At 35.2% G+C, this 22,577-nt stretch overlaps 1 protein-coding gene across 1 annotated transcript in view; it reads right to left on the bottom strand.

The window, feature by feature from the left end:
- Positions 1-365: 365 nt before the first annotated feature.
- The window catches only part of KIF15 (kinesin family member 15), a 34,843-nt gene continuing 12,631 nt past the window's right edge, over positions 366-22,577 (bottom strand). The window contains exons 13-35 of the mRNA XM_062505127.1: positions 22,150-22,359; positions 20,933-21,110; positions 20,381-20,522; positions 18,016-18,157; positions 17,490-17,678; positions 16,549-16,656; positions 15,671-15,776; positions 14,968-15,133; positions 13,942-14,092; positions 12,857-12,942; positions 12,399-12,474; positions 12,046-12,132; positions 10,972-11,076; positions 10,008-10,130; positions 8,407-8,553; positions 7,362-7,466; positions 7,023-7,187; positions 6,478-6,584; positions 4,531-4,597; positions 3,884-3,921; positions 2,093-2,258; positions 1,613-1,744; positions 366-1,314 (exon numbers count right to left, since the gene is read on the bottom strand). Of these exons, the coding sequence (XP_062361111.1) occupies positions 1,258-1,314; positions 1,613-1,744; positions 2,093-2,258; positions 3,884-3,921; positions 4,531-4,597; positions 6,478-6,584; positions 7,023-7,187; positions 7,362-7,466; positions 8,407-8,553; positions 10,008-10,130; positions 10,972-11,076; positions 12,046-12,132; positions 12,399-12,474; positions 12,857-12,942; positions 13,942-14,092; positions 14,968-15,133; positions 15,671-15,776; positions 16,549-16,656; positions 17,490-17,678; positions 18,016-18,157; positions 20,381-20,522; positions 20,933-21,110; positions 22,150-22,359 (2,853 nt within the window). The 3' untranslated portion in view covers positions 366-1,257. The remainder of the gene's footprint in view (positions 1,315-1,612; positions 1,745-2,092; positions 2,259-3,883; positions 3,922-4,530; positions 4,598-6,477; positions 6,585-7,022; positions 7,188-7,361; positions 7,467-8,406; positions 8,554-10,007; positions 10,131-10,971; positions 11,077-12,045; positions 12,133-12,398; positions 12,475-12,856; positions 12,943-13,941; positions 14,093-14,967; positions 15,134-15,670; positions 15,777-16,548; positions 16,657-17,489; positions 17,679-18,015; positions 18,158-20,380; positions 20,523-20,932; positions 21,111-22,149; positions 22,360-22,577) is intronic.

Genomic DNA, 22,577 nt, shown 5'->3' with positions numbered 1-22,577 from the left:
AGCCGGAGAAGAACGCGGCTTCTGCTGTGGCCACGTACAACACAGAAAAAGAGTAGCATGTAAAAACGGTCCAGAAACAGACGGGCAAGGAACATTGTAAACCTAGAAGATGGCAGTCACAAATAAAAGCACCCTTGATGAAACGCACTTGGCCTTGGTGCTTGTCGGCTGTGCTAGTTCTGACCTCTACTCGTACCCCAACACCTCTTCCCTTTAAGGTCAGCTTTTTATTTCTATACTTCCCCTCTCAAGTGGGAATAAATCTGCAACTTAAAAATTCATAGGTAAGGTGGTACATAAGGTACATAGATAAGAAATTCTTCTTCTCCTCATCCAAGTAATGTAGAAAGTCATTAGATAGATCCTGCTCTTTACCAGACACATCTTTCCTCTGTATTCCCTTTTGCCCCCGTGCATGTGGTCAAAACTAGTATTGTATGAATTAGCCAGAAAACAAAACGATAGGGTTAGTGGCAGTAAAAAACCCCTAGTTTGATATTGCTATAGAAATCAACATTTTGTGTTCCACTAACAAACATTTTAGTTATTTGTAATAAATCTTTACGTGTGATTAAATGAACTTATGCTGTACTCCTAAAATGTTCTGCATATTTTCACATCTTCTTTCCTAACATTTTTCACTTCTTTGATAAGAAAATGGTTGCAAAATACTTAGAATTTCCTACAGTGCTACTATAGAAGCACTATATACTGTAAGTCTACACTAAGAAGAAAAAGGTTTGAAAAGCATTTTATTTTCAAATAATGAAAAAACAGAAACCAAAAATGTATTTATAGTACTATTTACAAGCCTGTTACTAAATTCACATTTTTCTGAATTCTGGCTCTGATGGAAAATGTAGCATTTCCAGAAGAGGTAGGAACCTGAATAAAGCCACAAAAGGAGACAAAAATTCAGATGCATTTCCAGTGAGAAAGGTTTTCCTTGGCAAGGTACGGAAGTTTCAAGGAAGTATTACCTGGCACCTCTACAGAATCAGTTTTTTAAATTGAAAAATTATAAAAAGGTGTTAAAATATCATTAAAAGCTGCCCACAGAGAGCTGGAGTAACAATCTTCACTTAGAGTTATTACCAGCAAAAAAAAAAAAAAAACTACAAACTAAATACTTGACTATTCCAGAACCACACAAAAGTCAAATTTGACAACTGATTTTTGCTTATTCTATTTTTTAAAAAAAATATGGCTCTGCAGTTTTATTTGGGTCATTACAGCTGATAATGATGTCTACAAATGTTACATTTTTTTTGATTCTTTCAAAAAAGCGTTTTCAATTCGTAGTTTTTCAGTCTCCTGTAAAACAGAGAAAAAACATGGGTATATTAAGGAAAATATCCTCACTTCTAATTTTTTTTAATTTTTACACAAGCAGTATATCTAGAGTTATTCTAGTGTTTTATACACTATATACTTGAGAAAATAAAATGGAGATCCTTGTCTGTGCCCTGTGAGACACACCAGCCATGAGGTACTCAACTGCATAAAATCAAAGGTGTTTCTGTTCCTCTCCAACAGAAGAGAACAAATTCTAGTTTTCATTCTCAAACCTTAGCTCTTTCTTATGTCATCTGTAATCTACTCTGCAACTTACCTCTGTAAGTTTAGCATTATGTTTCTTCAGTCTCACAAGATACTGAATCTTCTGGTTTAGGTTTTGATGACCAAGTAATTTCCCATTCTCCTCAGCAAGCGACTCAACTTGCTTCCTCAGCAATTCCATTTCCTGTAATAAATACATTGTGTACCTCTTAGTAGCCTCTCCTTCTCTTTTCAGAAGCAATAGCTTCTAAGAGCTATTAACATACTAACATTTAAGTTTAACATATGATGCAAGAGTTGGTTCATACAGGAAATACATGTTTGTCTTATGTCTCCTCAGATACTATGTTAGATCCCGCTGAAGGGCAAAAAAAGAACACCATTTTACCTGTACTACTAAGTGATTTCTGTATCCACACTTTCACTAGTGCAGAGAACATCACAAATAGAACTAAACTGCAAAACATAACAGCTGTACATCTGCTAAATAAGATTCTGCTGTGAAGGTGACAAAAAATTATATATATGTAACCTTTTCAATCTTGTATCTTTCTTCATATGCTTCCTCCAGTTTTGATCTAATTTCTTCTTTTTCATTAAATGCTTTGAGCTCCAAAATCCTTGTTCGTTCCATCTCCAGAGTCATTTCATGACAGGTATTCTCTTGATTTCTGAGGATATTTTTGGTCTCTTCTAATCTGTCAATATAAAAGAATCATAAAACATTAAAAAGCAGCATAAATGTCATACAACTGAATTACTAAGTCAGTCTTGAACATGGAGGGAGGCTCCTTTAAAAGCATTATTTTGAGATATTTTATTTCCCTGAGAATTTAGTGCTAAAGAAAGGAAATATTTCATTCTGCTTCACAGTTCTTGTATTTGATACTGTCAACTAGGCAATGTTTTGGAGCTGCTTTTCTCTTTGGGAACTATGATGTTTGCAATCCAGGTTATACAACTCCACTCATGATTGAAAGCAGAAGCTTCACCTACAAGAACACTTCACATTAATTAACCTAAGGAATGTAAATTTTCCAGCTGAACTCAGCTGCTCTTCAGGTTTCCTCTAAAATGCTTGTTTGTCTGTGGCCTATCCCCCAACAGCCTTGTTGCTCAGAAACATCTCTGAGCAGTTCACATGGTCTGAATCTGTTTGGTTGGCCTGGTAACAGAATGAATACCACTTTGGCTAGAATTAAAACATTTTCAGCAGATGAAGTCATAGGATATTAAACTATGCCATCAAACCTAGCAGCCTGTCTACTGTTTCTATGAACTTGAATTCTGTAATTTTGCAGATCAATTAAAATATCGCATACATTAAATTTTTGTCAACAGTTTTGTTTTATTGAAGAGTGGTGTTTAAGACCTGCTCTGTGAACAGTATTCATTTGCTGCATTTGTCAAGGCGTTTTCTTGATGAGAAAAGAAAAATATTTTCTCTCTTTGTCCATTATTTGTTTGGATGACACTTTGTAGCACTGCTATAAAGTATGTCTTGGAGACCAGACAGGAATGCCAGATCAGTGCATCAAATAGCAAAATAATCCCTAATTTCCAGACTAGGGTTTCTGGAAAACTTAATGCAAATTACTTTTGAAATGATGTGCGCATAAGAACTATCTTCCTCCTTAAAAGAAGTTACTTATATAGAAAACATTCAATCAAATGTAAATAACTCACATGTTAGAAGATTCAGCCACAATAAATCCTGAAGCCATACAGATTAGGGAAAGAATAGCAGGACAAACATTTTCAAACTAATTTTTGTCTACTGATTAAGTATTTTCTTTCTTTGCTATTATCCATTTGAGGTACAAAACACTTGAACTTTGAGGACTACTTGCCCAATAGTGTAAACACAACTTAGAAATCCTCTAGTAATAAAAATGTTTAATTTTTCAAGGTGAACCACAGAAATTTATACAAATAGCATAATGCCCAAATAATTACATTATGTTTAAAATTACAAAACATTTACAATGTTAATAAATAAATGAACAGTATTTCAATTTAATTTGAAAGGGAATGCAATTACAATTCACTGCATATAAATAACTTTAAACATTTAAAAACATTCCTTCCAATTTAGGTTTTTATGGTTCTACCCAATAAAGTATTGTTCTGATATAGTATTATGTAGTAATAGGTGCTACTACCACCTACTGATGAGAAAGAGTAGGAGCTCAAGGTATCTTGCAGAAGTGTAAACACAAATTATGTCTTTTGAGATCTTCTACTGTTATTGCTTAAATATATCTATTTTTCTGTCATTAGTTTAATACTAGTTTTGAGTTCAAAGAACAATAGTTAGACTTACTCTGCTTTGATTTTCAGCAATTCTTCCACTGCTTTATTCTGTAAAAGTTCAAAAACATTAGGTGCAGTCTTAATGTTTAATATACACATATATATGTTTAAAAATGTCACTTAATTGATGCTACATATCTCATTCCAGATCATCCTGCTACCTAGTAGTTCACATCTCTAATACTCACTTTAAGTACATCTCTTTGCTGTAGGCACTTATTTCCCATTTCATGCCAGCACAGCTGACCCACAGCAGTGTGTCTCTGCTTACTCACACAGGGCAGAGCTCCCACAGGGGGCTCTTCCATCTGGGACTTCCCTGGAAGTCTCTACTGTGGCATTAACTTCCCTTTGACAGAGCCCTGATGTTAGCAAGTGACACAATAGTCACTTTCCAGCTCTGAGGATGAGTCAGATTTAGCAATCTGAATCTGGTTTTGCTCATTGTGCAATCTGACACTCAGTTCACTGGTATTAGGCCAAGATAGAAATCCTAAGAGCCAAGTGTCAGGCTGTGACTGTTAGAATTCACTAGAAATTGGTGTTTGTTTTGCTGCCATGAAACAAAAAAATCAAACCAAACCAACAACAACAACAACAAAAATCACATTAATACTTCACAGCAGGTCAACAGCAACTGACATGAGGATAATATACCTTGGCAAGTCGATCTTCAGCAGTCTCCTCCTCTTTAAGGTGCTGAACATCAGGATGTTTCTGATCACTAGGAAATTCAAGAATGAGAAAAAAGGTTTCTCACTAGCAGAGGAAACCAGTTGTAGAAACATGTTACCCAGATTAAACCAGTAAATGTGTGCAATTGTTTTAACATGTTTTCATACTCAAAATACTGATAATGAAACTCTTGGAAGTGTTTAAACTTCTAAACACATTTTCTTTCATCAGAGTATAGAGAAATTAATGTTTTAATGGAAACAATTACAGATGTAATAAATATGCAACCATTTGTTAGCTGCACTGATTTTGGCTGGGGTAGAATTAATATCTTCACAGCATCCATTATGAGGCTGCATTTTGGATTTGTGCTGAGAACAGGATTAATAATATAGAGATCTTTTTGCTGTTGCTTAGCAGGGCTTGCACAGAATCAAGGCCTTTTCTGTTTCCCATACTGCCACACTGGCTGGGAATTTGGGGGTGTGTGGGAGGTAGAAAGAGACACAGCTGGGAGAAGGTGACCCAAACTGACCTAAGGGACATTCCAGACCATGGCATCATGCTCAGTGTATAATAAAGGGGGGAGGGGGGGAAGGAAGAAGAGGGGATGTTTGGAGTGATGGTGTTTGTCTTCCCAAGTCACTGCTGTGTGTGATGGGGCCCTGCTGTCCCAGAGTTGGCTGAACACCTGCCTGTCCATGAGAAGCAGTGAATTAATTCCTTGTTTTGCTTTGCTTGTATGTATGAATGACTTTCACTTTCCCTATTAAACTGACCTTATCTCAACCCACAGATTTTTTAGGTTTTGCTCTACTGATTCTCTCCCCAATCCCACTGGTGGGGGAGTAAGTGAATGGCTATGTGGGGCTTTGCTGTTGGCTGGGGTTAAGCCAGAAGAGTCGCTTTGGGATGGAGGTACATATTTTATTAGTTCACAGTGTTCATGTGTATGGACACTGCAGAAAGACTTCCTACAAGATCACTGCTCAGTGGTCTTGCCAAGTTAAGAAGGCAAAAGCTTCTTGTATTAAAAGGACTTGACTAATTTTTATTTTGTTAGGTTTAATCAACATGACATCGGATGGAAAAAGGAAAACACATACAATTAAAATAACTGACAAACCAACTTCATCCTTGTAGTGTACCATACGGGAAAAGCTTAATTGGTTAAGAGTTTTATAATCGCATCAAATTACAATAAAATCACTATTTTCAGTAACTTAAAATCTTGTGAACAGATCAGGTAGACTACTGAACAGCGATGTTTCTAAGGCTTTCTGCTTAGTTTGCAACAGACATTTGAAATTGTGTTGTGAATTGGAATGGAAATCACAGGCAAACAGCAATGGTTATATTGCCATGAAACACTCAATTCTGTGGCTTTGTTTTTCACAGTTTACGTAGGTTTTCTAGACAAAATTTTTCCACAAAAAAAGCCTTACTTTTATGTTCCTCACTTGTTGGGATTCCTGACGTGGGACTTTGGAATATAATTTGAATATTCACAAAGAATTCCCTGCTCCTTTTAATTGATAAGGGTTGTAGTTTGAAGAGACCAAAGACTAATTGTATACTGGAGGCTTTAAAATTTCATTTGTGTCTCTGTATTGGAACTTGTGTTGGATTCATTTGGATGTTCCTTATCTACTGGATCCATAACTACACAAGTGACATGGCAATATAGGAATTACTATGCCTATATTGATTTTACATTGTTTCCATTCCCTTCATAAAACTTTGTTGCATTTAAGAACTTGTGATTTAAGGGCCACAAAGTTTACAAGCCAGTAAATAATCTTCATAGAAAAGTTTGAGTCAATATCTATATAGGCAGGAAACGTAAGACTGTACTTCAAATAAAACCTGTAAACTTTATCTGAATTATTTCAAGTTAATAGAGATTTTTCATGTTTTATTTTATTTTACCTGTTCTTGCTTGGTCTCTGAGCTTCCACAAGGCTCTGTAAACTCCTGTTGTTCTCCACCAATATCTGCATTTCCAGACGCAAGTTGTCCAACTCATTTAATTGTTCCTAAGCAAGTGAAATTCAAAACATTTTATTTGAAGACCAAACTGCAGATCCTGTTTTCGTTTCCAGTTGAACATGATTTTGAGTAAAATAGACAAAAATTTTTTATCAGAAAACAAGCATGGTTCTCTGGCAAATATCTGCATCACCCTTCCATCTACAGTCGCATTAGAAACTATTGAGAACAGTTTCAGCAGCAAAAATTATGTTAACATTTGACATTCGTGAACACAAAACAGCACAGTCCTTGTGAAAATGAGATTTATATACATCTCAAGCAAACTGTCACCACTTGTTCCCATCCTAGGTAAAGGGAAAACCAAAAACTGCCTTCCTGCCTTAATGGACATACTACTAAGCAGAGCTCATTAAAAAAACTCAACTCTGCAGTCCATCTCATTTTGCCCTTACAAATTGTCAGCAGAGATTAACTCATAGTACCTTCAGCCTTAGAATTTCATCATTTTTTGCTCTTCGTTCTTTATTCAGTTCATGTACAAGGTGTTCCAGATTTATTGCAGAGGCCCTTCTATCAGCTATTTCTTGCTCATGAGTTTCCAAAAGCTTGGCCAAATTCACATCAAAATTAGGAGGAGTTTTTGGACACTGGCAAGTAAAAAAAAAAAAAAATAAAAAAACAAACCACACAAGCTATTAGTAAAGGACTATTTTCCCTGTGTATGGATTACATGTTTTAATACTTCATTGGAGACATAAATTAATAAATTCCTGGAAGACAAATCATCAATAACTACAAACTATGTGAAAATAGTGGTATACCTGAGGAAATGTTACTGAAGATGCATCCACAAAGCAATCTATTTGCCTCAATTTCAGTTCATATTCATTCTTGCTCTTCTCCAGTTCCTCTGTCATTTTGTCTAACTATTAGAAACACAGTAAAAATGAAAGAAGCTCACAATATACACAAAAAAAAGGAAACAAAACAGCACTTAGATTTTGAGCAAACTTAAGTACACCACAAGTTATTTTAGATTAACAAAGACTTCACTTTTGCAGCTCTTCTATATTTAGTCAATCACTGTTAAACTTTCAATAGCTGCATGCAACAAGCATTTTTGAAAGCATCTGTACATTTAACAACTTTGTAGTCCATCTGAATTTTGTTCTTGTTCGTATTTGATTTTCTTGCCTTGCTAACACACTCTACCTTTCAAAGGACATGCTAACACAGAAGAAAACTATTATGAACTTAGTTGGCAAACATTACTGGTCAAAACGTTATTTGATACAAAGATTTTAGTGGTATAGATTTGATCAGTTTCCCCAAGAGAATATGCTAACTTGACAAAAGAACTCTTTCAAAAAAAACTTCAGCGTCTCTGCCAACACAAATATATTACTTAGCACTATGATAGTTGTGACAACTAGAGCTAAAATTTGAACAAAGGTTTAATATAGCTATTCAGTCTGCAGCAGCTCCAAACCACTGCATAATTTATAGAGCTCAACAGTTCTCTATTGCATAATGATACTGTTCATGGGTAAGCGTTACGCAGAGGAAAAAGTAATCCCCTAGGTTATGCTGCTGATAACTTGAGGTTGCTCTGCTCTTATAGGTACTGATAATTTTACTCTGCTATAAGAGTAAACAATTTTGTGATCTCTAGACAACATTTCCAAAACATTACAAGTTACCTATATTTTGTTCTGAAGTTTTTTAACTATTATTTTCCTTTTACAAGAAAGAGCATTCACCAGAAGTACTATGTACCAGATGTTCTAAAATGACAAGTGAAAACTTTTCAGAAGCTATAGTTGACCACAGCTCAATGAGCCAACTATGAAAATTTCTTTGTTTTACCTGTTCCCTGAGTTCCTGGATTACAGATTCTTTCTTTGCTATGTCTTCCTGTGCACACTGGAGCAATGCATCGTGTTTCTTAGAGGCCTCTGTCAGACTTATCAGCTGATCAGCAGTATGATGCAATTCTTCACACAGAAGGTCCCTCTATTTTAAGTCAGTGGATGAGTAAAATAAAAAAAACGTTGAAGTTATTGCTCTGTCAGTTGTTTCAGGACGTTTTGTCACCAGTGCCAAGATTGCTAACAGCTACAAGGATCTCCCTTTTCCTTCTACTTTTTCATAATGAATTATAGCAAGAATTAATCTATAAATTTATTTTAGCATGTTTTAATATCCTTGGTCTTAGTTGCAGAACAAAAATTAGAACTTTCCCAGTATGGTGACAATTAAGATTCTAGTGGAAAATTTTGGGAATTAATCACTACACTAAAATATATATGTATTTAAGAAGATACACAGTTCTCTAAAGAAGAAATGGAAAAATAATGTATAGATTTTAATCCACACTGAAGTGATTACAGCTTTTTTAGTGCACTGATATTCCACAGATACCTTTGGATTTATTCTAGGATCTATACTCCCACCCTATCTGATGGGGCATCATACCTAAACCAGATGTGTTAACATGTAAGGAGAAACTTTATTTAGTATTTTAAATGCCACCTCAGATCAGTTCTTCTTGTTCAGCTAAGAAAGCATGAAGAAATCAGTAACTGAAATATAAAGTAAAGGAGAAACACTGTAATTTTATCAGGAGCCAGATATACCCAAGGACAACATTGAAACAGGAACTGGCACTTAAGTTAAAAAAGCCAAAAACCCCAAAGTGATCCATTTGCCAGACAACTCAGCTTTGTGTTAAAGAATGTCACTTCTAGATATTATTATTAATGAACATAGTCTGTTTCTTTTAAAACAGATTTCCATTATGTTCCATGCTCTTTGAGAAATGCACACCTCCCTGGAAGACTTTATTGGTGCTATATGATTGGACTAGCAAATCTAATCAGAGGTGATCTTGTAGAAATTACAAGTAAGGAGGTGCTAGTGTTTTTGACTGATGGACGTGTTCAACAAAATAATGGTGACAGCAGTAATAGAAAACACAGAGTTAAATAAAGATACAATATTAAAACAAACCCACATTTGAATCAAATGTGTGCCCTAGATCTGTTTCCAGCAGGTGGAGCTTTTAGTTAAAATTATGAGTAAAGAAAAGATATTACTGAATATAGTGCAGTGGGGCAAGAGACATTGTAGAAACATAATATATTCTTCCACCTATTTTAATTTCTCAGCTGCATCATCTAAAGCTGCCATTAAATTCAGCTGATGATTCCTTAGTGGCCTTAACAAAATTAAACCAGGCTCTTAGCATAGGCTTTTATGAAGTAGCTTATAAAATATTCATGTCAAGTAACGTGATCATTTAACAGATTTTGTCAGGCATCTCATGAAAAATTCTTTTAAGAACAACTTAACTAGCTGTAGTTTGAACTAAAATGAGGTTAAGTTTTCTATGAGCATTTTAAGCAAAACCACATCCACATGGACTGGTTGAACAAATAATCATAAAACACCAACATTAATGTTTTTACCTCAATGTTATCAGCTATTTCTCTTCCTTCCAAGGCTTCCTTCAGTTCTTCAATCTTCTTTTCCTGATCTTCTATGATTCCCTTGCTTTCTTCTTTTGCAGCCAGAACAATATTATACTTGTACTACAAAAAGCATTCAATTAAAGTTTAAATATTTTCAAAAAACATGCTATCAGGTAAAGTTGGCAAACAGAAGACAAATAAATGTACATCACAAATCTTGTGATGACAACTACATTTAGAAATTAGTGTCAATGACTAAAACCAAAATGATATATTTTACTTGCTAAATTATACAAACTATTTGTAGAGATTAGTTGTCAAAACAAAAAGACTATTAACGTGAATTAGCCACCACAATACATATTACCCACTAAAACCATAATTAAAGATAACCATATTTAGAAATCTGTCTCATCAACATTTTCCTATAGAACCTTCTGAATTCATAGTTCACAAATAATATATTATGTAAAGCATTCTGTTGGTTGCTCTATCAGTTTGCTAGACCTATTTTAATAAAGCACAGGCATTACATTAATTCATAATTATTCAAATACACAGATTTAATTCTTTATACTTGTTTTCAGATATAGAGTATAGTAATACCAGCAACATAAAAATTCACTAAATCAAATATGCATTTACAATTCAGCTTCAATTGCTGAGGTCTTAAATTGCCAGTTCCTGAGAAAATTTAAATGTGACTGTAAGCTGAGTGGAGTTTACAGGATGTGAATAGGTCTCTTTAGAGACACAGCTTTTTACCCACCACGTGGAGAGGGTTCAGTTTTTGAGACAGCCTTAGGCATAAAATCTTCAGAAGATTTCAACATGTCAAAACAAAGAAGTTTACTTCTAAAACACTACAGCAAGTTATACTGCTTGAGACCTGTGATAAGACACGTCATTGCCTCCCATTTCTAAAGAACGATACCATGTCCTTCAAAATGACAGAACATACATTTATATCCTCAAGCTCTCTTGTCAGCCCATCTATGGACTCAGTTTTTTGATTAATTGAAGACCTCAGCTCCTGGATCTGTCTCATCAAGTCAGCTACAACTTCCTGCAACATAAAAAAAATAATCCTGATAAAAATCCATATAATATATTACTGGACTTCTTTTGGTATATAATTTATCAATCCCAAATGTCAATCAATCAGGTGAAAATGCATCCTCAAACTGCACATATAAAGAATGTGAAACAGAAAATTTGTTGCTAAATCACTGCCTTCTGTTCTAAGCACTGAAAGAACTAAATAACCTGCAGCATTCATTATAAGAGAAGACTGGCCTGCTCATTTAGTCTTAGGCTGTAATGGGTTACTAATAGGAGAACAGAACTACTACAACTTAAGGATACATTTGTTTGTAATGGAAAAAGGCACATTCAAGAAACACCACTGCACTGACAATACCAGGTGATTCTGACCTTATGCCTGTCTGATTTTTTGGTTTATGATGGAAAAACAGATACTTGCCATTGCATCACACCAGGTAGTAAATGCACCGTGTAATTTCTTATGCCTGTTTTATAGACAGCACAGATGCTTGCACTAGAACTCAGGCTATTTAAACTTTCATACTGCAGCAGTCTTTACATAAAGAAGTGCTTTGATTTTATTAATAAAGATAATGTGACACACAGTCACATTCTTACAACATCTTTCTTACCTTTTCCATCTGCCCATTACAACAGACCCCTGACTGGAATGCTCTATTAATCATCTGGGGAATTATGCATGGTTTAGGCATTGAATGTTTTGTCTGGTAGACAGTTTTACCTTCATTTTTTTTTTTGTTTAACCTTCACTTGTCTTTTCTCTGAATGCACACCAGTTTTCTACCTCCCTGCAAACTCCATGCTAGGAAAAGGTAGGATTTATTTTACCTGGCTATATAGCCAGGATTGCCTAAAAGCACAAAACTACTAAGCAGTACTGGAAGGTTCTGGTCTCTCATCTCTGCTACATAGATAACTAGAACATAGTTACCCACAAGATTGTGTATCAGTATCGGAAATAAGCCCAAACCTTATCTGTATCATTTGTCTTCTTCAAAGAAGCAATAGTCTCTTCAGCAGCAGTCAGTTCCTGTTCCAACATCCTCAGTTTGGCTTCCTAGAGGAAATAATATTTGTGAAGGAGCATCTTCTCCACCTTTAGTGCGTTTTATATGGCACCAAGTCACGAGAAAAAAAAAAAAGGAAGTTGTTAACCTTACCTAAAAAACTAACCAGTAGCTTAACAAAACAATATGTAGCCTGAGCACTCTACATTTATTTTGCTGGTAAACAACCCAACAGCCAGTACACCAGTAAAATTGTTATTAGTATCCAAGAAAAGTAATGAACACGCAATTCACATAATCAAATCTGCTGTTGTACCTGTTGTTCACACTGTGTCACCATTTCTGAAAATGGTTTCTCCACCTCTGCTTCTTCAAGTACTTTCAAGAACTCCCTGGTGAATAAAAATATGTTTTGATTTTATTTCTCACTAGAAATGTAAGACAACTTTAACAAGAAAAAAAGTGGTATGAATTTATTCTATTTGCACTTAATTTTTTAAGAGTTCTTAGTTTATCACAGTCTCAGTGCTATACAAAAGACCAGTACTTCAGTTATTAGCCTTACACTGCTATCACTGGCAGAATTTTATCTTTGACATGATATCTATACAATGAAATTACTTTGAAATAAAATGAATTGCTGTTCTGATTTGGATAAAATAAAAAAGCCATCTGGAGAAAAAGCACCTCTATAAATGGTATCCCCATCTGAATACAACATATAGCACCAATGAAGTCAGATGAAAATAAATGGCACTGCTAATTAAAACTTACCTTGAATTGCTTTCTTTATCCTCATGTAATTGCAATGTTAGTTTTTCATTGTGTTCTTTTTCTGTTTTCAGAAGCTGCAAAAGGTTCTAGAATATAAAAATACGTCTGCTATAAGAAGTTACTATTTAAGGTCTCTAGAACAATCTAAAACAAAATAAAAATCTAAACAAATCCTTAAGATGACTGAAAAAAAACCAACCACCCCAAAACACCTTAACTGGAAATGGGAAGATCTTTGTTCTGAAGACTTTCAAAAGTAAACTCTTACTTATATTAAGTAATCAAATATTTTCACCCACTATTAATAATAATTTCATATAACTATGATGTTCCTCAATGTCCAAGGCTGTGAAGGGAAAAAATTAGAATTTTTGATTGTAGATTAATTTTGGGGCATTTGAAAATTCTACATCTGTTCATAATACTGAAATATACAGAATTTAAACCAATAATATTCAATCTGTCAGCATTCTCTTCAACACTAATAAGGAAAATTTATATCAAACTTGCCAAGCAGGCACTGAGTACCCTGCAGAAATAGAGACAAAATTATTTGCAAAAGCCTTTGAGCAACCCTGCTGCTGTTTTGCAGTCACTGCAGTCTGACAGGCTTTCAAGGACAGCATCAACTAAATTGCAGGACAGTGATCCACCACAAGCCATAGATCATTTTAACAAGATCACATCCACTATGAAACTTTTTAAGAAACTGCTTTGTAAAGATAGAATAATTAGGCTAGTCTTGGCTAGCTCTGAGATAAAAGGTCATATCAGCATTTCAATGTCAGGATTCTTTTCCAAAGAAGCTTCTTATTCCTTCACTAATTAACCCATCTCCCTCAGCATTTCCAGAGCAATTTCTTCAGCCTAAAAACTTACTATTCATGATGCTATTGGGTATTTCTAATAGCCTGTGGTTGCAAAAATCTTACACTAAGTTTGGAAGAAGAATCTGGGTACATGTTCCAAATGAAATCACCAAGAAACCTATTACTACTGTGGAATGTTATCAGTGATACAATAACAGGAATTAAGCAATCTGGGTTCTGTATAATCAAATCCTTTAAAATCCTTGACTGTCTTACACAAAGTTCAGTTTTCATTGCTTCTGCTTCTTGCTTCCTGTCCTCAAGTTGTTGCTTCAGCTGGTCCGTCTCAAACTTGGCTACCTCCTGCAAATTGTCGTAGTCATCCTGCAAGCTTGCCTTTTCTTCAAGAATCTTTTCATGTTCTAGCCTTCATAAAAAAACCCAGATCAAATAATCTAGTAAGGGTTTGCATCCTTATAAAAATACTCCAATCAACTGTATTTTGAAATCTTCAAATAATATACAGAAAGAAAGAATACTCTCCAAATAGTATTTCTGCTAACACAGAATGCACCAATACAACCACAGCATTTAATTTCAGTTCCAGGCTCCTGATCTTAAAATGCCTCACTCAAAACATTACTTCAGCTAAGACATGACCTGCAATAATATATATGTGAGAACATTAAGTTTTCCAGGAACAAAAATCAAACCCAAAAGATAAAACAAAATCTCAACAAAACAAACTAAACAGCAACAAAATCCAACAAAACTAAATCACATTAGTAATTAAAAACCATACTGATTATCATCTCCTGATAATAATGGCAATTATTGCAGACAAGGCGATGAGCTTTACTGGCTTTGATACTTCAGTTATTTTTTATGATTTCTTTCTGCTTCTATTTTTAGAGCAGCATCATTATGTCACCTGCTTCATTGTGACCAGACTGACAAAACTGTCCACTCAACTTTTGGAGAGCAGCAAGTTTATAGATATATCCTATTTAATGAGAAAATTATAGAGGAAAGCAAAATTAAGGCAGGCACATTTTGTTTTCTTTCTAGTAATTCCACCATGTTGCCTGAAATAGGCATGAAAGAACTGAGCAAAAATATCCAAATCAAACAACCCAAACAAACACCCTCCCCAACAAACAAACAGGCAAGCAAAGGACAAACACAAAACAACAACTTCAAAGAAAGCATGTAAAGTGTAAGTTCACATGCAGGAGAGGATGACTAAATCATTTGATGCACTCAGAAGGGATGACAAGGTATTGTACCAAACTGCCAACATACCTGACATTGTCCAGCTGGAACTGTACATCCATATGTCTATCAGAAAGCTGATGTATTTCTTTCTCTTGCTTTTCCCTAAAGGCATTATATTCCACTTTTACAGCAGACAGCTCTTTGTCTGCAGAGTGCAGGACAATGCGCAAGTCATGGACCTCACTTTTTAATACTGTCAAAAAAAACCCAAATAATTTACATGTTATTTTGAAAACTGTGCTAGATATAGGACACAATGCTACAGAACCTGCTGGGAAATTCTCACAAACCTCTGTGCGTTCTCAGTGGAATTTATCTCGAAAGCCACATACAAAAGGGCTTTGTAAATGGAAAAGGTCAAACTAACACTGACTTAAAGAAATAAAGGTGAATCAAAAACATTCCAGACAATACCACTGTAATTTCTGCAGACAAGAGAGGTCTTATAATTTATTTTTATTTAATACTGTCCTTTTAAATACTGTGTCTTGGACCTCCTTCACGTTCAGTGAGTAAAGACAGAACCATTTTGAATATTGTATTCTGTGCAAGACCAGGCAAAGATGATCTGCAAATATTCAAGATTGCTTTATTAAAAAAAACAAAAGGAAGAAAAATCAAACCAGTATGTCCAACAACCCAAATGGTTACTCAGCACGTGCTGCTGTTGATTTAAAACAGTAAGACACTTCAAAACTTTTAATGAAATTTTAGTATTACAAAGACTTACGATCAGCATTGTTTTGACTTTCTTGAAGCTGCTTTTCAAGTGATTTTGTGTGTTCAAGGAGCTCCTGGCGCTCTTTACTCCAGGCATTCCTTTCAGATGAAAGAAGCTTGGGAAAAAAAAAAGTAAAATTTCTTAAATAGAAGGAAGTGTAGCAGTGGGTAAGTCATACACTACCAGTAATGTAAGGATGGATTAAAGCATTTAATCAACTGATTATAAACAAGTTTTTCTTTAAATTCAGTATTTGGTGACTCTGAAATCCCTCAAAGTCCAAGAAAGAAAATAATTTATATAACTGAAGACATTACCTTATCTAAAAAAGTTCATTTAAAAGGAACCCACAGCTTAGGAGCTGATATCACAGATATCAGAAGTGAGACTGATGTGGAAAGAATACAGGCCTTATTTCCTTTTCTATGATAAATCAACCCTGGCAATTAAGCAAGACCTGCAAATATTTGATAGGTAGTTCCAACTGAGATGAATATTTTTGGCATTCCAAAGTTTACAATTTCCTTGTTACTATAGTTGTTTTCCAGAAATAATTAAGTTGGCCAAACCCAACCACAACAAGCTTATATTTAAGCTCATGCATACTTGGATTCACAAGATTTAAAAGAAAACAAAACTCAAAACTGCAGTGTTATGTTAAATGAACCTTCTCTACTTACTCCAGCTCCAGGAGGGTTGCAGTAGATGACCTTTAAACCAAACCAAACTATTCCGTGATTTTAAGTTCCAGTCTTCCTGCATAGCCCTGAGTTATGATGCTATGTAAATTTGTCAAAATGCAAGTAACATTGCAAGACCTCACCAGACAACACAGCAGAATGCCTGTATGATAGTTACATGTGCCCTATATTACATTCTTATCTCACCTCCTGTATTTGTGCAGAGTGATGCTCCAGTTTATTAATATGCTGCTGGAGTTTTATATTCTTGCTTTCCTCTTCATCCAGCTTTGTCTGCATTGTGCTCAGTTGCTCCTGTGACACAACAAACACTCAAAATTAGAGGATCCATCTTGCACCCTTTTTTCACATGCCATATGGCAGACTATGCATATTAAATATAAAAAGTCAACGTATTTCTATTTTTAAGACCTGAACCAACAGAAAACAACTCTCAAAAATAAACTGGTATCTTAAATATCTGATTTGTCCTATTTCTAACTTAACTGCCAAAACACAAAAAAATCCATCAGTGAACACAAGGACTGAACCCAATAAACACTAAGTTTTCAGACACATGTTTATCTTGGAAAAATAAGGCTTTAAAAAGAAATTATTCAAAACATACACTAGTTAAACTACTTAAGGGATTCTCTGCACTATGATAAGCATCAAAGAGGGATTTTGTGCAGGGGTTTTACTTGCACTGGTTAGTTCCAGGTTCTAGAGAGTAGCTCAGATAAACTTGTAGTGCTCTTTTATGTGACAAAAGACCTTCCCCGTCAACTAGAAAAATATACAAGACAATGTATAATGGTGGACAAGCATTATTTGGCAGGTTTCTTCAAATAATGCAGTATTATATATTATGCTTGTGTATTGCTCCAAATGTAGCTGTCCACTTATAAAGAGTACTCCTCAGAGACAAGTTATCAGATCTAAATAGAAAAAAACTATGAACTGTAGTTTTGTTGTAAATTCTCTTTCAAGTACAATGTATAGCAAACTGTTTAGTGTTAAGTATTAATGAGAGGCTTCAGTTTTCCATGTAAATTAAAATGCACTTAGTGTGGGGGAAGTATTTAATGGCAAAGCCTGGTTTATTATGAAGTTGCACATACACTTAACTTTTTATTTAGAACATTCACCTGTGCTACTTTGAGCTCCTCAGCAAAGGCTTCACATGCTTTCTCACTCATCTCTGGAAGAACTGGTTCTTTTAGCATGTCATCCATCATCTCTTCAGAATACTGAAAATCTTCAAAATTATAGTCTGGACTTACTCGTGGCACAAGGCGAGACCTCAGCTGGTAAGCTTTAGTTGGAGTGGTTATGCTCTGTTACAAAGATTACAAAGCAGTCTTCATTTTAATTGTAAAATGAAATTCAAACTTTGTCTGGTATTGTATTTCTTAATTCTATAAGTAGAATAATTAAATAAAATGCTTAAAGTGGCTAGTTCTGAATTACTATTACTTATTCAGATTTGTGATCTGATGACAGTAACAGTCATTGAGTTAATACTCCAGAACAAAAAGCAGCCTATTTACTTTATGACATATGGAGAACATTCCAGAAAACTAGTTAGGCTGAAGGATCACACAAATGACAGTCTGTACTCTTATACAACTCAGGAGTAAGTCTGTGTGGCCTTAAATAAACTTATTCTCATACCTTAAGATTTTCTCTATGTAGCTTATGTAGCTGAGCAATTTCTTGGCGCTTTTGTGCTTTGGTTGCCTCCAGAATGTTTTCAAGATGCTGGTTTGCTTTCTGAAGGGATTGAAGCTCTGATTCCAGTTCCATCTCTTTTTTCCTGTTCAGAAAGTATTTTGCTACTGTTACAACTCTCCATGAGTACACCTTCCTATCAGTAAGGATACACTGCGGTATTGTCAATGAGCAAAATGCAGCTGAACTTTTACCAAACACCAAAATGCATTATTTTGAGAAGAAAGCCACCACTGCTGTATTAAAAAGTTAAAATAACATATAAAAAACTTAAAAGATAAGCAGCTTATTTGTGCCTGCATAATGAAGCAAGCAGACAGATAACTAAACATGTCAGAAAAAAAATCCATTACATAATAGCAAATAAGCCAAGAGCTCTGTAGTTCCTTTTATGAGAAAGTGGTATCACTCATACCCATGTGGTTTTAAAATCCTTTTAAGACTTAAGACTTTTTTTTTTTTGGCAAGTGCTGCTCTGTTAAGATTATTTTGCCCTCTATGAGTACTTTAACTGAAGTCCAACAGTTGATTGGAAATTTAGGAATAGTTTCACTAGGTATTTTGCAGAGCTACATGCTGTTACTGTGGTAACTGCCATTACTGTCATGGTATGGTCAAAATCTATAGACAAATGGAAACTATTTCACCTCTCGGCAGTTTAATGTAATCATTTTCTCTCACGTTTTTGGCATCTCCAGCAAAACTTAGGGAACCAAGTAGAACCTTAGTTGTGACTGCAATTGGACAGCAGAAAAATGAGCATATGTTGTTTTTGTGAAATTGCTATTTTATTCTACTTTTGTTCAGTTACAGCATATAGTTACACCTCTATGTAAAACTTCAGTTACTCTGAAACCAGAAGCAAGTTCAAATTTAGTGAAATTTAGTGACTCCAGAGGCTGAAAAACATATTTCTGTTTGACTGCACTCCAATAAGAAAATGTTGGTAATTGATAATAAAATGTATACATACTACCAAGAAAGAAAGACCTTCAGAAAATATGGAGAACATAAAATAGAAATACATTTAATGGGCAGAAAATACAGTAATAAACAAAAATATAAATGTACTACTGCAATTAATGATATGGAACAGGTGATGGATTGCTGAATTGATAACCTCAGTAGATCATCATACTATTATTTATAAAGTTCATAGGAGTTGCTACACAGAAATCTAACAGTAAAATACAGATTTGTACAATTGCCTAAATAACCAAAAGGCTACTTTGATAAAATAGAAGAGGGGAGGCAAAACTGGGCTTGATGCTTTTAGAATTACACTTTCATTCCACTGAAATCAACAGAAAGCAACATTGTCAGGTACAATTAAAAAAAAATTTAAAAATCAGGTCCCCCTTTGCCTTCCAGGTTTGCATTACATTTGCTGGAAATGCTATTTTTCTTCTATCTGCAGTTACAAGATCTGAATTTTTCAGAAATGCAGTTAATTAGGTGAATTAATGTATTACATGCATAAGAATACTGAAGGTATTAGTGAGGCCATTACCATTATCTTATGCTGCCCTCCAGGAGAACAATGACAGTAAATTCTTTACTACATTAATAAGGGCAAAATAGACCCTTACCTTATGTTTAGATGCCAAAGAAAATGGATATAAATGTACTACTGACACCAATTAAGCCTTTGTTCCCATAACAAGTCTCAAGATAACAGTTTTATTGCGTTCTTAAAAATCTTTGAAATTGAGATAAAAAATTAACCAACAGGTCAGCCAAAGTTTTCTGAGGTGCTTGGATTCTACGTTTATGGAGACTCAAACTTGCAGACTTTGAGTGATTATATTAAAATCTACTGCTGCACAAAAACAAACCTCCAAATACCCCTCTCATTCTCCCCTACCCTATCAAATCCTACTTCCTGTCACAGCCTCCACCTGTAATATTTCAGTTACTGAAAAACATTTGCTCCACATAGAAACTAAGGCAAACTCTCCCAGTGCTGTTAAGCAGGTGGCTACCAGAATTAAAAGGTATGTCCATCTCCTGCATAGTGTGAAGCATTTTTCTGCATCATACTATCAAGATCTCTGGAAAAGACAAAGACACCTGCAGCAGTGCAGACATACCTTCAGATTTAATGATGGTTGTTCCCTGGTCTGGGAGTAACTGAGTTCAGCAGGAACATACCCCGTGTGTGCACGCCATTATTCTTAACCTGGCCCTTTCTTACATGCAAAAAACCGAGCCTAGTTGGTATAATCAAGATCTGAGTCTTTCAAAAATCAATATGAATAATGACTTAAAACCATTTCATTACAGATATTTCAATACTGTTTAGTCTCACTTGGTTAGCTCTTTAAATTCTTCGTATTCTTGCTTTGAAGTTGCCAGTTCAGCTTGGGTCTGTAGCAGACGAGCTTTCAGCCTTTCAACAGATGCCAGTGAGTTGCCTTCTACTGACGTGGTGGTGCAATATAAGCGGTGACCTAAAGAACACAGACCCTCTGAAATCACACAGCAGCTCAAATACCTAAAGTTTTACCAAAATGAAAGCCTTTGTGAGCTCTTGAACCACACAGCAGTGATTGAGATTGACAAAAAACAGGTGCTGGCAACAGTCCATATGAAAACCAGCAATAATTAATATTACTGCAGTCTTCACGATAACTAAGGACAACAAAATGAGATTATAGATGAGTTTCACAAGATGCACATCAAAATTCCCTACTGCTTGAAGGCCAACATGAATACAATTAAGTAAAGTTGTTTTAATCATTCTTCAGGTACCACTTTGAGGAAGGCAAAAATACATCAAGACAGACATTTTCAACAATATGTTACACACAGCAGAAACACAATAAGTATATTTAGCTGGAAAACACAAGCATATTTTTACCTCCAGTACTTCTCTCTGTGGTTGAAGCTTCCAGAAAAGCTTTTTTTAACTCCGCAATAGTCTGAGCATCAATTTCTTGAGCCTTTTTAACTGACTGTAAAGAACGAAGTTTTTTATTCTCCTCTCTGAGATTATGGTTCTCCATGGCATACTTTGCAATTCGTGGGTGTCGTTCCATCTGTGGCAACAAATATTTTATACAACAGTTTTTATTTTCCAGACAATGCTATAGCTATCTAGCTTTAATAAGAAATAAACTGTAATAGAAAAGGAAAAGAGGTTTCCCCACGGTGGTTAAAACTACTTAATTTTTCTTTGGTTAATTTTCTTACTGCCTTGGAATCTACTCTCAAGACAGCAAGCTGACATCTTATGTGCTTACTCTTTTACTGGTAATAAAGCAGTAGGATGCTTTTCTTGCTGCTCTCCCTTTTATGTTTTAACTTTGAACTTTGGCTTTCTTAATGCTATCCTTGCAAGTCATAGTAATGTTTCTGTAGGCAATAAAGGACTGTCCTAAACTTAATTTCTTCTCCTTCTCCCTTTTCTCTGAAGCTCAGTTATGAGCTACAGATTTATGCTATTCTGCCAAGACATTTACTTCTTTTACCTACTTGTGCTTGGAGGAAATTGTCTTTCAAAAGTTTACCTTCTCTCTTGGGTTTCTTCCTTCTTCAAAACTACCTCACAAATTATACCACACCTACCAGACACCTGAATAACCCAAAGCTGTTCTTCAAACAGCTCCAGGACCACATCACCCCTGATATGTCCATCTGGCATGTGTATTATCCTTCAAAAACCTGCTGCATTATTGGCATCCTGCTGTCTTTCCCTTTCAAGTGATGTCACAGAGCTTAAAATCTGCCATACGGATGAGGATTTGTGATTTGGAGACTTCCTCAAGTTGCTGAAAAGAAACTTTGGTCTTCTACCTAACTCCAGATTATGTGGCCTGTGGCAAGCTCCCACCATGACAACACTCTTAAAAAACACTCCTCTTAGGCAAACTCAAGCTCTTAAATCTAAACCCAGCCATTATCTCTTCCACAGGGAAACCCCATGCATTCATGCTTCTGTATGGGAACCCACCACCCATCCTCTGCTCTTCTATCTGCCTTTCCTAAAAAGGCCCATACTCACCTACCACAGGACTACAAGTGAGGTCTCACAAAAAAAAAAAAATTGTTCCAGAAAAGAAAAATCAAAGACTTTACCTGTTCTTTGAGTATCTGCACTTCCTCCCTCAAATCACTGAGGAGATCGTCTTGCTCTTTTGGCAATAAAATTCCCCCAGCTTCTTTATGTAATCTCTCCAAGCGAACAATATGGTCTTCCCGGAATTTAATTATCATTTTGTTAGACTGAACAAATTTTTCCTTCTTGGCACACAGTTCTTCTAGCTGTGCAACTTTTTCTAATAAATTCTTAGAAAGTACATATATAGATTAGTGAATTTTTAAGGTGCACATCTTACATACATATGCACAGGTGGACAAATCATGCAAAATCTCAGCTACAGTAATTTTGTGAACACACAGACCATCATTTGCAGCAGATTTATGGAGAGCAACAGCTCGTACCAAGAACCCAAGTTATACAACATGTTGCAAAAATTGTACTTAGAAACTCCAATATGATCTAG

This window comes from Cinclus cinclus, chromosome 1 (genome assembly GCF_963662255.1).
Source record: "Cinclus cinclus chromosome 1, bCinCin1.1, whole genome shotgun sequence".
NCBI lineage: Eukaryota > Metazoa > Chordata > Aves > Passeriformes > Cinclidae > Cinclus > Cinclus cinclus.
Note: the sequence above shows the minus strand (reverse complement) of the source record. Positions and strands in the feature narration are given on the sequence as shown.